This window comes from Crotalus tigris, unplaced genomic scaffold, assembly GCF_016545835.1.
Source record: "Crotalus tigris isolate CLP2741 ecotype Arizona unplaced genomic scaffold, ASM1654583v1 scf7180000017614.5298720, whole genome shotgun sequence".
Taxonomy (NCBI): Eukaryota; Metazoa; Chordata; class Lepidosauria; order Squamata; family Viperidae; genus Crotalus; species Crotalus tigris.
Genome location: NW_024096513.1, coordinates 1,929,711 through 1,945,350, shown reverse-complemented (window position 1 = coordinate 1,945,350; position 15,640 = coordinate 1,929,711). Strand labels below are relative to the sequence as shown.

The 15,640-nt window shown below is 47.1% G+C and overlaps 1 protein-coding gene across 3 annotated transcripts; it reads right to left on the bottom strand.

The window, feature by feature from the left end:
• Positions 1–8,006: 8,006 nt before the first annotated feature.
• Positions 8,007–15,637, bottom strand: AK2 (adenylate kinase 2). Of its 3 annotated transcripts, XR_005554853.1 has the most exons (8): positions 15,480–15,637; positions 13,842–13,967; positions 13,237–13,347; positions 12,893–12,987; positions 12,318–12,390; positions 10,703–10,898; positions 9,029–9,112; positions 8,007–8,256 (listed from the first exon to the last, which is right to left on the bottom strand). XR_005554853.1 is itself a non-coding variant. In XM_039328249.1 (7 exons), exons 1-7 carry the CDS (start codon positions 15,582–15,584, stop codon positions 8,249–8,251), a joined length of 714 nt encoding a protein of 237 aa, XP_039184183.1. In that variant the 5' UTR covers positions 15,585–15,637; the 3' UTR covers positions 8,007–8,248. The 3 variants fall into 3 exon arrangements, 2 of the variants coding, with proteins under 2 accessions (XP_039184183.1, XP_039184175.1); XM_039328249.1 differs by lacking the exon at positions 9,029–9,112; XM_039328241.1 differs by lacking the exons at positions 8,007–8,256; positions 9,029–9,112 and having other exon boundaries at positions 10,545–10,898.
• Positions 15,638–15,640: the final 3 nt, after the last annotated feature.

Genomic DNA, 15,640 nt, shown 5'->3' with positions numbered 1-15,640 from the left:
GACGGCCGTTGCTCCCCTGTAATGGTCTCGGCTCTCCTGTTTGGGCGGGGGGTTGGACTGGAAGACCTCCAGGGTCCCTTCCAGCTCTGGTGTTCTGTTATTCCTTTACTCAGAGTGGCTCGTTGAACTGAATTGAGGTTTGCTTATTGCGCTCGGCTGCATTTCCCTCGTGTACGGGGATCGCCGCACACTTCAGACTTAAAGGCTGGTTTGTGATTGCAAGAGGCACAACGAGGTATGGGGCGCTTATGCATAACGGCTGAAAGTCGTTAGATTGCGGTGAGAAATACAAAATTAAAATAGATGCTCCATCCTGATAGCTCCTCAGCAATATTTGCCTATTTTCCCCCTACAACGTTTTCCTCTTTTTTTGTTTTGGCTCTGGACGTGCTCAACAATCCCTGGAATTCCTCAGCTTAGTTTCCACTTTTAGGTTCTCCTCAGATAAAGCACACACACCCCTAATATGCACAACTCTGCTTCCCTTTGGACTGTACTCACCTGACACGTGAACAATTTATCTTTTAGGGTAGGATGTTGTGCAATCTCAATTTGTGATTTCTTTAGAATTCAGTGTGTGTCTTCTAACCACCAGACCCAAATGGCTAAATTCGCCCTGGGTGATCTGGCAGCCTAGTTAAACATCTGAAAGAGCAAGATAGTGAAGTTTGCATGCACCCCTGTCACACCCCTGCCCTTGAGAGAGAGAGGGAGAGAGAGATAAAGAGATGGGTGATTTTCACTCTTCAGACGGAAGTGTCTTTAAGAGCCAGCTCTGTTCCCTGGGCAGCCCTTGCTGACTCTGCTTTTTTACAGTTTTATTGTTACAGTTTTGACTGGATAGTCATGTTTGCTTTTTAAATATTGTAAGTTATACAGACTCTTTTTTAGAGCCAGGTGGCTTTAAATTCCAGTACTGTGTATTAGGATTATGAGCCACATCTTCAGACTGGTTTGGGCATTTTTATTGACAGATGAAGCTCATAATAGCTTTTTAAAACTTAGTCTATTTAAAGATCGTATCAGATGTTTAGTTCATGACTCATGTTCAGCTGCTGTCCCAAGCTAAGCATTTCCAATTGTATAACCTTGAATATTGAATTCTGACTTTTAAAAAGAAATAGGCAACCATGCATTGATTGTCACTAAATTTAAAGTTCAGGTTAAAGTTTTCCATTCCACCACAATAATCTTGATCCTGATGTCTTTGCGGTCTTCTGGGGTATTAGCTGAACTACGAGAGTATTAAAGCATAAACCATGATTTATGAGCCAAGAGGGTTGAGTTCATACAACCAACCAAGTTATGCCTATTCCAAACCCAACCCAACCCAACTTTATGCAATGTACATGTTCACTGCTGGGCTATGTTGAAACTATAAACCCATTTAAAAGAATTTTCAATTTTCAGTGCTTCTCAAAATGCAGACGCTGTTAAAAAAATAAATATTTTAAAATTTCTCAGTTTTGATTTCTAATAGAGTAAATATTGATAGATACAATCAACATAAACCCAAGCTCTTTGGAGTCTTCAATCATTTTCAAGAATGCAAAGGGTTCCTAGTGGTTAAAGCACCAGGCAAGAAATCAGGAAACCAAAAGTCCCAGTCCCACCTTATAGCACAAAACCAGTTAGGGGATCCTAGGCCGGTCACTCTCTATCAGCCCTAGGAAACAGACAATGGCAAACCACTTCCAAAATCTTGCCAAGAAAACTGGCAGGTCTAATTCAGGCAGTTGCCAGGAGTCAACACCATCTTGAAGGCACCAGAACAAAAAGGGGAGGGGTATTTGAGACCAACGTATTTGAAAAATACCACCCCAGATAATCTTCCCTTAACAGAGCCGAGGTGGCGCAGCAGTTAGAGTGTAGCACTGCAGGCCACTTTAGCTGACTGTGTTCAGCAGGTCAGCGGTTCAAATCTCACCGGCTCAAGGTTGACTCAGCCTTCCATCCTTCCGGGGTAGGTAAAATGAGGACCCAGATTGTTGGGGGCAATGTAAATATATATACATTGCTTACTGGTGTACACCGCTTAGAGAGTGCTTGCACTTAAAGCGGTATATAAGTCTCATTCATAAATAAATAAATAAATAAACTTCTTGTCCTATGGCTCCCCTCATCCACCAAGTTGCATACGGGAGGAGGATTAAACCCATTGGGAAGCCATTGGCTCCTAGCTGGATCGGGGCAATACAGCTCCTGTCCGGGGTCCCAGGAATTACTTTTCCCACCAGCATTCCTGTGGTGGTGTTGACCTTTCCCCCTTGACCGGTGCTCACCTTAGTTGCAATCTAGCAAACAGATCATTGGTTAACTATTTCTCTGTGGCAGCCAACATCATGGTCCAAAAAGAAGTGCATATGGTAGGCCAAAGCCCTTTTCTTCATCTCCCCCAAGGAAAATACCACTCTTCCTTTGCACTTCCTGGAAAAATATATTGCTCTTTCTTCTGAGATGTACACATACAATGTTTGCCAAATGCAAGCAACAGCGTGCAGGAGGAAAGGGGGGGGGGCGGCATTGAATCCCGAGCCCCTCTTTCCCTCCTTATTTCCTGCCAGAGTGCAGAGGTTGCAGGCCAGAACCTGCCTGGGTGTTCAAGGATCTTTCACGGCCCTTTTGTCTTTCCTCCTCCACATAGGAGAGAAGGCAACAAGCTTGTCTGGTGATACATCGCATATTAAAGCTTCAGTTTTAATTTCTGATTGCTCCCTTTGCGGGAACAGCAGTGCATTTTCCTCTTTCAACAAGAACGATTTGCAATTATCAGCCTTTCTGTGGGAAGAGCCACATAGGCCTTTTGGGTTGCTATGGGCAACTGCAGAATTTTCACTTGAAGCGAGCAAGAATTGCAAATGTACTTGGGAAGGAACATGTTCTATCTATTCTAGTCGATTGCAGCCATTCCTGGAAAGTGGGATTGTGCGATGCCTATATTGTCATAGGTAAGTCAACAGATGGCAACATTCAATGTTGAAGGTGCAGATTTCTAGTCCAGACAAAGGTTGCTGAGACAAAGTTGGTTGTTGTACTTCCTAATTCCACAAACAGGATCCATTCAAGGCTTCCACCTGGATTGGCTTAAACCAAGATTGGCTTGTCAGAAGCAATCAACCATTATGATTTGTGAAGTATAATAGCAAGTTAATGAACATGGTAGGTTGTTTTGTGTCTTGGGCTTAAGAATGCATAAGAGGGACAGCTAGTTGGAGAAGAAGAGGAAGAAGGCAACGATAGACAAGAATACGAATAGGGACATTTCAATAACAGAGATCAGAATAGCTAAAACAGTGCTTTTCCAGTGGTAAAATATGGTTGGGAAAACTAAGCATTTAGACAACAAGCAGAATAAGTTGTTATGTATATGAATATTAATGATTACTAATAGCAACTGCATATAGACTGAATTGATCAGAAATAAAGGCTGACCAAGTTCTTGAGGTGAAGATCAGCAAGCAGAAACTCACAAACCCTGAGCATGTGACATGACATGAATATGCTTGGCAAGGTTGAGAAGTATAACTGCCAAGACAACAAGAACACAACTGATGTTGATGAATGAGCTCAAAGACATTGTTAGAATCACCTTGGAAGAGTTATCTATAACTGAGGTCAGGATTGTAAGCATTCTTCCATGCCCAACTCTATGGCACCCATCCCAAGGGTTTTTTTCAGAAGTATTGACAAGCCACATGTCTCTGATCCTGTATTTTGCATTTGTTTCTTGAATAAAGCGTTTTAGTTTGCCTCCACTAAACTTCAATGTTATTTTTAGTTATTTCTCTAACTTATCAAGATGATTTTAAATTTTGTTTCCTAGTCCATTACCTGTCACACCCAGTTTTGTGGTGTGACAGGTAATGGACTAGGAATGAGGAATGACTAAATGAGGACCCAGATTGTTGGGGGCAATGTAATATATATATACATTGCTTACTGGTGTACACCGCTTAGAGGGTGCTTGCACTTAAAGCGGTATATAAGTCTCATAAATAAATAAATAAATATTGTTTCTTTCTTTTTCTTCTCTTTTTTGTTGCTTTTTTTTAAGATATGAGAAATGTAAAATTGTTGGGATAGCTTGTATGATGAAAAAGACAAAGGGGAGAATTTTGCAATGTTGGAAGAGCAATGATGGATAAGGAGGTCTGATTAATAAGCAACTTAATTTTTCGGTAACCTGATGCTTTCCAGGATGTTGAACTTTTTCCCTACTGGCATGGCCCAAGCTGAGGATGTGGAAAGTTGTAAACATACCTATAAAAATTCAGGGCAGAAGGGTGTCCACCCTGCTACCAAGTTGGAAAGACAATGGAAGATTTTCCTCACTGCTTAGTCGCCTCCCTCTTGACAGCTCTCCCTCTCCTCAGGAGCAGCCCCTTCTCCCCAGCCCCTCCCGCTGCTTCCTCGGCCAATGGAGTCCTCTCCTTCATGAACACTGCCTTCCAGCCTACGGCAGGTTCGCCATTTCCCATGGAAACAGTTGCTATGGTAGTGCAAGTGGGGAACTCCCATCTTTTGGTCCTTCTTACCTCAGCATCTTCACCGCCTCTGGCAACTGCAGCTTGTGAGCTCCTTAAAGCCTCCATGAAAGGACTCGCAATGGGTGGCCACGCTCTGCTACTCTGTGCTGCCAGACTAGGGTCCTGGCTACTGGAAGTTAAGAGTGGGGATCTATCAGCCAGAGCCATGTTAACAAATTCCCTCTCTGGGTTTGTAAGGGTAACCTGAATTGGAGATGCCAGCAGGGAATGTGCATGGGCTCAGAGCTGCCTTCACTTACAACAATTGTAGCCAGCCACTAAGTGAGTGAGTTGTTAAGCAAGCTGTGGCCAATTTAACTTTTTGATCATGGTCATTAAGAGAATCTGGCTTCCCCTACTGACTATTTGTTGGAAGCCCTCCCCCCCAAGGTTGCAAATGGCAATCATGACCCTGATGCTGCAATCATTATAAATACATGCAAGTTGCAACGTACCCAAATTTTGATCATGTGTCTACAAAAGTCATAAGTGTGAGATCCAGTTATGTTATGTCAGAGATCATAATTTCAAATGATCATTAAACTAATGATCATAGGTCAAGGACTGCTTGTATAGGTTTTCTGCCACATGAGCAAGGCAAAGCGTCCCAGGGGGAATCCAACTAGGAATGGCACTTTCTCTTCTTTGCCATCCAAACATCCAGTAAATACAGGAATGATGCTGAGCAGAATGGAAAAAGCAGGGAAGCTAAAGGCTGCTCCAAACAGTGAGCCTCCTGTTATACCCTCAAGCACAGGTGTGCTGGAGAGGGGGGAGGTGTTTGGGGGGCAATGGGACAAAAAAGAAGCAGAAAAGGTCAAAACAGGATTCTTCCAGTTTCTTGACTATGTCGCTTGTGAGGAGCTAATGACTTTCTGATGGGTGAGACTACCATAACCAAGCGCCAGTTAGGTATCCCGAGAGTTGTAATCCCACACACCCAGAGGGCGCCAGGCTGGGGAAGGCTGCTAGAACCATGAGGAGACTCTGCACAGAATGTGGTAACTCTTTCTAGCAAGCCCTCCAAGATGGAGATGGTTTTTCTCTAGGCCAGCAAATGTATCACCAAGGCAAAGTTTGAAGCGGGTATTTGGTTTCATAGCTTGACCACGATGCCTCCACAGAATAATATGGGGCAGGGGGGGAAAGGTGGATTTTTGATAGGCTTTCCTGGCATTTAGAGGAGAAGTTTCTAACTTTCAGATGCTGCAATATAGAAAGTATTCTGCGTTTGCTTAGAGCTGCTTCCAATGCATGCCATGTGGCTGAACCCCAACCCTGAAAACCATCTTTGGGATTTAAGCAAAGCAAAAATTGTAGTAAATTAAGGACAGCATGCTACTTGAGCGACGTGGTGGCCTTGAAGGTGGCGCTCTTGCCTGACAATCAGGAGGCTATGAGTTCAATCCTAGGTAGCAGCCATTTCTCCCTCTGGGCACAAAAAGAAAATATCTGCTGTGAACTCCACGTAAGAGTCAGGAAAGGCATCCGGCCAGTAAACACTCAGCTCCATTCAGTCGCCCTGACTCCACCCTGATGCAAGAGATTACAGGGTGCTTAAAAGAAAGAGAGAAAAAAAACAGCAAATCCTACTATGGTGGACATGATAACACTGTTCCAATATTTGAGGGGCTCCTATAAAGACGAGGGGGTGAAACTATTTTCCAAAACACCAAAAGGCAAGACAAGAAATAATGGCTAGAAACTAATCAAGGAGAGAACCCTAACCCTAATCGGCCTGGAACAAAGGAGAAATTTCCTGACAGTGAGAATAAATTAACCAGCGGAATGGCTCGCCTTCAGAAGTTGTGGGTATGCCATCAGTGGAGGCTTTTAAGAAGAGATTGGGCAGCCATTTGTCCAGAATGATCTCCTGCTTAAGCACGGGGGTGGACTAGAAGACCTCCAAGGTCCCTTCCAGCTCTATTATTCTATGTCCTATGATTCATGAGCCAAGCAACTGGGAACTTTTCTCTTAATGAGAATCATAATCAAAAGGCTTGAAATTCGTTTTTTTATCCACAATTCAATCTCCTGCTTAAAAGACTCTCCCTCTCCCTCTAAGCTTATGTACTTCTCCCTGCCAGCCCAGACCCTGGCACCATCCCTTTCTGCCCCAGACGCCCAAGGACAAAAACCAGCCACCAAGTGGTTCAGGCCCAATATTATAGCAACTTTATTGATGCTGCTGCCCTGGAGAAGGGAAAGAACCAAGTGGAAACTGGCAACCGCTCCCGTTGAGAGATGGGACGAGATAGGAGGAGGCTCTTGGCTTTGTGCCTTCAACATCTGAGGGAGCAAGGGTCCATGAAATGGGTTTTTTTTAAAAAAAAAGGCCTCAGAAGGACAAAAGCTTAAAGTGCCTATGATTAAAAACTTTGAGGAAAAAAAAAGATTGCTTTCTTTGATCCCTGCCTATGAATAGCTTAAGATATACCTTTCCTCACCAAAGTTCACAAAGCTGTCAAGATGAGAATCACTTGACCCAAGAAGAGTTCAGAGCCAGCTGTATGGACTTGCCTACTGGAAACCTCTGCACAGGGCTGGCTGAAAGAGATCTTTCCACCTAGGGTTAACAATAACAATAACAGAATTGGAAGGGACCTTGGAGGTCTTCTAGTCCAACCCCCTGCTTAGGCAGGAAACCCTATACCATTTCAGACAAATGGCTGTCCTTCTTAAAAACTTCCAGTGTTGGAGCATTCACAACTTCTGGAGGCAGGTTGTTCCACCGATTGTTCTGTCAGAAATTTCTCCTTAGTTCTAGGTTGCTTTTCTCCTTGATTAGTTTCCACCCACTGCTTCTTGTCCGGCCTTCAGGTGCTTTGGAGAAGAGGTTGACCCCTTCTTCTTTGTGGCAGCCCGAGATATTGGAAGACTGCTATCATGTCACCCCTCGTCCTCCTTTTCATTAAACTGGACATACCCAATTCCAGCGACCGTTCCTTGTTATGTTTTAGCCTCCAGTCCCCTAATCATCTTTGTTGCTTCTCTTCACTCTTTCTAGAATCTCAACATTTTTTTTACATTGTGACGACCAAAACTGGATGCAGTATTCCAAGTGTGGCCTTACCAAGGCCTTGTAAAGTGGTATTAACACCTCATCTTGATTCTATCCCTGTTAATGCAACCTAGCACTGTATTGGCTTTTTTTTTTTTGGCAGCTGCAGCACACGGCTGGCTCCTCTTTAAGGGATTGTCCACTAGGACTCCGTGATTCCTCTCACAGGTTCTCCAGCCAACCCAGGGAGAAACCACTTGGGCAGGAGGAGGCAAAGGATGAACCCAGAGTTACGGGCTCTGTTGCAAGAGAGCCTCAAACACATGTTGGGAACAGAACCAAGGCCATCTAAAAATCTTGGAAATAATCAGGAGAAAAGGCACTAGCAGTCAAGCTTGGTAGATCCTGCTTTCCTAAATGCTAAAAATTCCTTTTGAAAGATTACAAATAACTGATTTCACAATTAAGCACTCTGCCCCTCAAGTCTGCAGCAATACTTTATTCTTATCTTCCTGATTTGCTTTTCTTAAAAAACAGGATTTCCTCCTTAGTGCAATTCTGGAGAGAACCCCAACAGTTGGCAATTTCCTTCCCTCTTTTGATGAAGCCTTCCATTTCACCCCCACCCTCATTCTCTGTTCTAAGAACAAAGCTGGGGGGGGGGACAGTTGTTGAACATGCCATGCTTGATGCAGTCGTGGGCTGTGTTTGCTGTCTGGAATCACACGGCTGAAATGAAGACAAATATAAAGAGAAACAATCCTTAAAAACTCATTAACAAACCACACTTTATAGCAGACAGGCAGCAGAGATGTACAGCTTAGAAGCAAAGCAGGCACTTGAACAGCTCTGTTGTTCATAAGCAATTAGGTCCTACCTTTTGTTGCATTTATCTCAGGGCGCCTTATAATGCACACGAAAGCAGTTTGCAGCAAGGAGCACCAGGGCAATAATAACCTTTTTCTCTAACATGACCTGCCAAGATGTTGGGGATTGCAATTCCCAGAATTCCCAATGTGGCCAAAGCCACAGCTGGGAGCCAAGGGCAGCTGAAGGCTCTTAGCCAAAAATCCTAAGAGGCAAAAATAGTGGGGACCAGGTCACTTTAAAAAGAAAGCTGCTTACTCACCTGAAATGGAAACGTTCTTTAAAAGTATTGAGAAAAGCAGAAGTAAAATTGGGAACAGAAATTTGGAGGTGTTTTAATTATCTTAATCAGCTGCCTTTGGTCCCCAAATCAGTCTTTTTGAACCTTTGCGGGGAAGGAAGTAGCTTCCAGTTAACTATTCTGGAAGCTGGAACTCTTAAGATCCACATGATAGCTTTATATATTTATTATATTAATTTATGTGACCATCCAAGTCTCATTTGCAACTTTAGAGTTGGGAGTGATCAGCAATGTGCAAATAGGATTGTTAACAATCACTAAAAAAGTAATTTCTGGTAGAAATGTTAATTCACTGCCTTCCTTTCTTTTAAAGGCTGAAAAACTCTCTGTGACCTGTTATGTTTGTGGTGCTGCATTTCCTTGCCCGGCAGGAGATGACTTTGGTTGCTTAGAATTCCTCAAAGGGAGAACTTCACTCTTTGAGAACAGAAACATAAATTGCAGGAGGAAAAAAGAAAGGAAAACACAGATCAGTCGAGAGAAATGCTTCCTCCACTTCTCAATCCTACCAAACCCTGGCTGCCTTCTGACCCGCCAAGCGCAGCTGAATGACCAACCAGCTACTGACCATCCTCTTGGGCAGCATTTCTGTCCTGGCCGTAGGTCTGAAGTGCAGGGAAGTCAAGGAACGTTGCACCAAACCAGCCCAGCAGGAGCCCCTAAGAGGGAGGCAGAGTTCAGGAGCTCCCTCCCTGCTGGTCGGCAGAGGCTGACAGGGGGCCAGGAGAGACTGGTGCGGACGGAGCCGAGGCTGGCTCAAGGGCAGCTGGAGGCTCTTAGCCAAAAATCTCAAGAGGCAAAAATCGAAAAGGGGGAAAGGGCCCGCTTGGCCCCCCCAGCAAAAGGGCCTTAGGCAGACAGCCAGCAGCCACTCCATTCCAGGAGCAAAGTGGGACACAGCAGGATGTGGCGTAAGAGGCTCAACGCTGACCAAAGACCCAAGTAGGAAGAACAGACAGTTCTGTGGCTCTGACCCCCGTGGCACGGCCACTCGGCCTCGATGCAGCTGGGAAATCCTGAGCCAGCTTTCTCGCATTCGTTATGCGATGACAACAACATCACATAACCAATGTGGAATTCCCAGATTGATCACTGGCCTCAGTAAAAATTCTTCTTCCCTGGAATTCTACATGAAGAAAATCTGAATTCTCCACCCCAAAAAACTGTCCAGAATGCTGTTTTGTACCAACTTCCCCATTTTACTTAAAATGTATTTGCGTGGAACACACAAAACCCAGTCTCCAACCCCTTAGAAATGTTACCACCCACTTCTCATCTCCAAGTCACTTCTTCTAAAAATCCATAACTACATGAATTTTTATTTTTTATAAATGAAATAGATAAAGCAGCCTCTGCATTCTATGTCGCCTACAAAAGCTTTTCCTTTCGTCTCCAGCTTATGATTGTGTGGGACAAAGCCTGCCTTGGGGACATCTTATGTTGTGCCAGTCAGTTCCACTTGACCCAGGCAGGAAAGGAAAAGAAGAATTCAAACCTCTGTGAATCACCCAAGTGAACAAATCTGCTTATGTAGCCTCCCTCTTAAGCTGTGGCGGCCCTCCGTGTTTTGTGGTTACAGAGCCGAACTTGTGGCCAGCCACTTTCCTTCCGGCTGCTATTCAGGTGGGGCCTTCAGGACTGCTGTAAAAGTTGATCCATAGCCGGAAAAGCAGAAACTGCAGCATTTCCTGATTTAACCAATTCTCCAGATATGTCAAATGCCTTTTTGCCTTTGCCTGAATAGGTTTCCAGGCTCCCCATCTGGACAGCAGTGCGCCCCCCGCTGGCCAGCTGCGCACACAGCCACAGAGAGTTCCCGTGTATTAAAAAAAGAAATATCCGTTACAAATGAAGAGTCACATGTCTGTTTAATGGACTGCTTGTACAGCCTTTCTCCACAATTGCTTTGCTCCTACTCCCACAGCCTTCTTTCTTGTTGACCCCAGAAGACAGGAAAGGAGAAGAAAGGAAGAGAAGAGCCTTATATGAACATAACCAGGTCTTTACTTGTTGCTTTTGAGAAAGCTGCCAGGATGCTGGCAAAAACCACATCTGGAGACTGGGAAGCATCAATAGCTGTATGGATTCCACGCCGGGAGTAGTAGTCTACCAGCGGACTGGTCTGGGTGTGATAAGCCTTCAGGCGTGTTTTCAGCGCTGCTTCGTTGTCATCTGACCGGCGGATCAGAGATTCCCCGGTGACCTGGCAAGGGCAGCAATTTGTCAGTGAGGGCACCAGCCAAGGACCCACCACTGTTCAGCATTTCTGAGCTGGAAAAGACTGGCACCCAACCCTTAACGACGCAGACATCAAGCCACCCCAAGCAGCTGAAGGCACAAAGCCCCTCTGAGCGGTTGCTGAGATGATTCCCATTCGCTCCGTCCCTCTTTTCAGCCAAGCATGAGGCTGCTGCTGGGGTCAGTGACTTGGCCTGGCATTGAATTGGGCAACTCTTACAGCAGGGGTGTCAAACTGGCAGCCCGCGGGCCGGTTGCATCATGCAGAAGCTGCGCCCACCCCAGCTCTGGCGATGCAAAAAAAGTTGTGATACGTTGCAACACGTCACGTGACGTGGCAAATTTGACACCGTGTCTTACAGGGAGTCCTTGGCAATTATCAGTCATTTAGTGACCACCTGAGGTTATGACAGACCTCCAGGAAACTACTTATGGCCCTGTTTCAAAGTTCTGATGTCACCCAACCCCCGTGGCCACAGGGCTGCATTCTGGGCATTCGGCAACCGGCCCTCCCATCAACAGCTGGAGCGCCCGTGGCTGCAATCCACAATGCTTTTGCCAGAAACCAGAATTTACTTCCTGGTTCCAACAAAACCAACGAACAGGGGTTCGCTTAACAACTGTGGCATTTGCTGAATGACTGCTGGGTTCATTTAATGACTGCCCCCAAAATGTAAGATTGGGTCCAGTCACAGGATGACCCTCTTTATGAATGTCATGACTTACAAGCGTCATTGCCAGGATCCATTACGGTCATAACTTGTGGACTCCCTGCATCCTGTTTGACCATTCCCCTCCCACTGGCCATCCCTACAGTGGGGGTCCTCACAGCAGTGTCCTGCCTGTGCAACCCCTGGGCCCTCTCCCAAGGCCTGGCTTGAAAGTAACCCAGAGAAGATCGCCAGCTGGAAGCTGACCGGTGGTGACAGCTCCTGGGCTGACCTTCCTCCTGCCTCTGGCATATTAATTTGTTCATGAATGAATTTTTGATAGCCACCCATTACGGTCAATGACTCTGGGCAGCTTGCAAATCAAAAAATATATTGAAATTAAAATGCTAAAAATATCTTAATACAATAAAAACCTTCAAAACAAATACACACAACAGCTGAGTTCCTTAGCCAGTTAGCAGCACAGCAAGGAAGCTGGGCACAGCTTAGCATAGTCAGCCATCCAGGCTCAGGAGCACAGCCAGGTTTTAGGGCTTTAGAAAAGACTAACAGGGTTGGAGCCATTCTGATCTCCAAGGGGAGGATGTTCCACCCTGCAGGGGTCACGGTGAAAAAAACACAACAATTTCTAGTTCCCACCCCCCAAAGATATCCTAAGGCTTTAGAACAACTAGAAGCATTTCAATACAAACCCCCAAAGGGGAGACACATACATCGTCCTTCATATCGACCTTGGGTGGGTTGAATTCCTCATGGTAGGAACGGCCACTTCCTGGGTGGATCAGCCTGGAAGGGAAACACAGAAAAGCCTCATCCCTCTTTCATCTCAAGCACCTATATGGGGCAAAGCTAGTCTACAAGCTCTATAATTTAAAACCTTTGCAATTTCCAAAGGTTAGGAAAGCAATTTTTCATAAATGAAAAGGAAACAGAAGGGTACAAAGAGGGAATGTGTTGGGAACATCACTACAGCACTGGTAAAATCAAGGGAGTGATGCAAGGCCACCAAGGACGGGGAGTTTTCTTTCAGCACACACTCAGACAACACACATACACAGATGACTTGGATTTGCAGCATAACTAAAGGTTTCCCTATGTAGGACTCCAGGTATTTCCTATTTAGTCACTGACCACTGATCACAATGGGCTGATCTGCTCCCCTTGTATTACAAAATATGCTTCTAAGTGGAAGCATCTTTCCTTTATAAAATGCTTCCACACTCTCGCCCTTGGCTTTGTAGCACGATGGTCAAAGGCAGCAACATCCCCCAAGGAAAATGACAGTTACCGTCCAGTGATTCTCCGGATGAGCAAGGAGTCAGCAATGCTGAATTCGATGACTGAATCTAGTTTCTCTTTCCTCTTCACCATCAGCTCGTCCAGCTGTAAAATTGTGAAAAGGAGGCAGCCTAGTGAGCTAATTCGCACCGAAGCTCACCAAATCTCTTCTGGGCCAAGGCAGACCTGTGCAGCCAGCAAACGGAGTCAAAGGCAGAGCACGTTCCCTTCTTGGCGCTTCCGACAGGACTAAGACCCCCTCCCAGGACATGCCTCCTTGAACTACTGGCAACACGCAGGGTGTCCGCTTTGCACAGGGCACAAGTGATGTCCAAGCCCAAGGACAGCACTCACCATCTCTGCTTGTCGCACAGTGCGAGGGAACCCGTCCAAGAGGAAGCCATTTTTGCAGAGTGGGGTCTCAAGATTCTTCTCAATCAGCTCTACCACCATCTCATCACTCACCTAATAAAAGAGGAAGGGGAACCCAGTGGGTGCAGTAGCTGCTGGATCCACTCAAATCCACTAAAAAATTGTGCTTGTGGTGATCCCGGCCACAGCTGATTTACAATCGCCTTGCTCAACCTGCCTGTTTGGGTGCAGCTTTGCAATGTTTAAGCCTTTAATTCAAAGAGCAAAGGATACTACTGGAACAGAGCAAGCCAGCGTCACACCCCGCCCCACCCCTGACACTTTCCAGAATTGGACCTAATGGGATTCTGGTCTGTTCAGAGGCATCTGTGGAAACCAGTTTCCACTCCTTCTGCCACTGTGCAATGAGGTCATGATGTTCCTCCCTGCCCTGCAAGTCCCCATCGGCCTGTTATTTGGGGAACAATGTGGCAGGACAGGAGAGGCTGGTTTAAGTCAACATTCAGTAGACAGAGGAGTCTTCTTCTTGAACTTTTGGAAAGCACAGCCCAAAAACTACCACAGAGGACGCCAATCTCCTCACTCACCAGCTTCCCAGCATCCATCGTCTCCTTCAACCTCTTCCCCAGCTCTGAGCCCGAAGCCACCATCGCCCTCAACATATCTCCCGTAGCCAGATGGCACACACAGTACGTTTCAGCGAGACGAGGAGCCTGGACGAGAAAGAAGAGTCAGCAGTTCTCGGTTATATATAGGTAGTCCTTGACTTACAATTGTAATTGAGCTTGCAATTTTGGTCATAAGTCATGAAGTTCATAAAGCAAGTTACCACACAACGGTCCAAATTTAAAACCCTTTTTGTGGCAGTCATTAAGCAAACACCATGATTACTAACCAAATTCATTGTTCTGGGGGGGGGGGAGATGGAACAAATTTAAATCTGGGTCTTAGATAGCTTTTTCAAGTCCATCATAACTTTGAACAATCACTAAGCAATCAGTTGTAAGTCAGAACTATCCGTACTTTCATTGTGATTTATTTCTTTATAGCAAATTGTTGAACTAAAGAATATGGCTTTTGATTTAGTATGAGGAAATATAATTTCTTTTGCAACTTAACGCTTTCATGTATCTTAAAAAGAAGAAAATACTAAGGAATACTTCATTATTCCTTCTCCACTAAAGATTTCCATTTTTATGGGCTACAGATAATCCTTGGAGGAAATAAATATCAAAGGAAGTATAAAGCTTCCCTTGATCAGACAGCCAGGAGGTCCAACAATAATAACCTGTTCCCAACAGCAGAACAGCATTCTGTCAGAAGTCTTCAAAAAGCTCAGAGGGATAAACCTGCCCTCCCCTTCCTGGCCCCTAGCAACTCAGGGCAACCAAGCGCCCTGTCTCTCACCCCGCTCCGCACCCGGGCCAGACTCGAGGGCCAAGGAAGCCAGGCGCTGCCTCCTTTGCTTTGCACCTCTGGCCCAGGAGGGAGCGTCCCATGGACGCCGGGCTGGGGCCGAAGGATCGGTCGGGGAGCCTGACGGCCGAATCTGAGAGCTGCCCGGAGACTCCCGGCTCTGCATCTTTGCAGGGCACGGCTGAGCCCGGGGCTGCCGTCCCCGGAGAGGTCTTGCCGAGAAGGGCCAGAGAAGCCCGTTTCGCAAGACAGCGCCTCGGACCCGCCGCCCCGCCCTGCCCGGCGGGGCAAAGGGCGAAGGCCTCCCTGGGACGAGAGCCAGGCAGGGAGGCGCTGGCTCCGCCGAGAGAGGAGCTCTGGCCCAAAGACGGCCGGGCATGGACGACTCCGGCTCAGGGCAACTGCTGGCCGACGCTGCACCTTTCGGGGCTGCACCTGGAAGGAATCGCTTCGATTCCGCTCTTTAAAACGAGGGGCCACCGCCGTCCTGCTCTGGGCCGGCGCTGCCCGGAATCCCCCAGCCAGCATGAAGAATCTGGCCCCGCCCGCGCGCCCCCTTCCCCGCAGACGCCGGCCCACCGGCCCCAGGCTCCTTGCCGAGACGCCCTGCCCGGGCCCGGCCACGGGCTGCTCGGCCAGACGGGCCCGCTGCCCTCCCCCGAAGTGCGCCGCCGGAGCTCCCGGCCCGCCCCGCCCGCGGAGCGGCTCCCCTGCAGGACCCGAGCGGGCCCCCTCCGAGCCGGACTCTGCCGCCGCGGGCCGGGGCGCCTCTGGGGACAGCCGGGTCGGAGCGACCAAGGAAAACTCACCTGAGTGCCCTTCCCCGCCCCGGGCGGCCCCAGGAGCAGGGCCCGCACGCCCTTCCGGGCCCCGCGTCCCAGCGCGTCTCGCCCGCCTTCCGCGCTCGGAGCCATCGCGCCGCTCGCCCGGCCCCTCCCGCGCCGCCACCTGACCCAGCCGCCGAGCGCGG